The sequence below is a fragment of the Gekko japonicus genome, unplaced genomic scaffold (assembly GCF_001447785.1).
Source record: "Gekko japonicus isolate JY-2015 unplaced genomic scaffold, Gekko_japonicus_V1.1 scaffold336, whole genome shotgun sequence".
Classification (NCBI taxonomy): domain Eukaryota; kingdom Metazoa; phylum Chordata; class Lepidosauria; order Squamata; family Gekkonidae; genus Gekko; species Gekko japonicus.
In genome coordinates, this window is record NW_015172014.1 from 576,992 (window position 1) to 577,723 (window position 732).

Genomic DNA, 732 nt, shown 5'->3' on the forward strand with positions numbered 1-732 from the left:
TATATATATATATATGGCATCAGATTGATCTAATTTCTGTGCACTGAGGACAAGTAAGTCCTAGGTTACAAACTGAACTCTCCAATGCAAGAACAAGATGCATTTCTTCCTTTAGGAGGTGCGATTGTCAGAAGAAAATAAAAAAGTTTCGGTTTTGTTTTTGCATGTGGGTGGGTATTCTGTTTGTAATAATTGTTTGGATACACTATATTTTTAATACGCTAGTTGTGATAATTTCATGCCAAGTAAAAATGTCCATAGTCGTATTTTATGTTCCTAAAGTAACAGAGTGACTTTCAATCTAGAAAAGACAAAAGAAATGCTAATGTAGCATTTTTTTTCAATTTTTCCGAAAATTTCCGTTTTTTCCTGAAAAAAAAACGGGAAAAACTGGGGGTGTTTTCCGAGCTTCAAAATTTCCAGAAATTTTACATCTCTAGGTGCTACGGGATTCCGATCTAGTTGTTCTCATGCAAGTATGCTGACTTAGAATGATTGGTTCCCACCCCCCACTAGCGGCCTTTCGCCTCTTCCTTCTGCAGCCATCGTAGAAGGAGACAGCTTCGAGGAGATCTATCACAAGATCAAAAGAATCATCGAGGAGCTCTCCGGCCCTTACATCTGGATCCCTGCTCGCGAGAGACTTTAAAGAGCTACAAACTGATTTTTCCGGAAGGGATCGCGAAAAAGGAACGAACCACCAACTCGATGATAGAGCAGTCTCTGGAGAGC

At 39.5% G+C, this 732-nt stretch overlaps 1 protein-coding gene across 1 annotated transcript in view; it reads left to right on the plus strand.

Moving 5' to 3' along the window:
* DLG4 (discs large homolog 4) overlaps positions 1-732 on the plus strand; it is a 184,713-nt gene extending 183,981 nt beyond the window's left edge. The window contains exon 24 of the mRNA XM_015420309.1: positions 543-732. Coding sequence (XP_015275795.1) covers positions 543-649 — 107 coding nt within the window. The 3' untranslated portion in view covers positions 650-732. The remainder of the gene's footprint in view (positions 1-542) is intronic.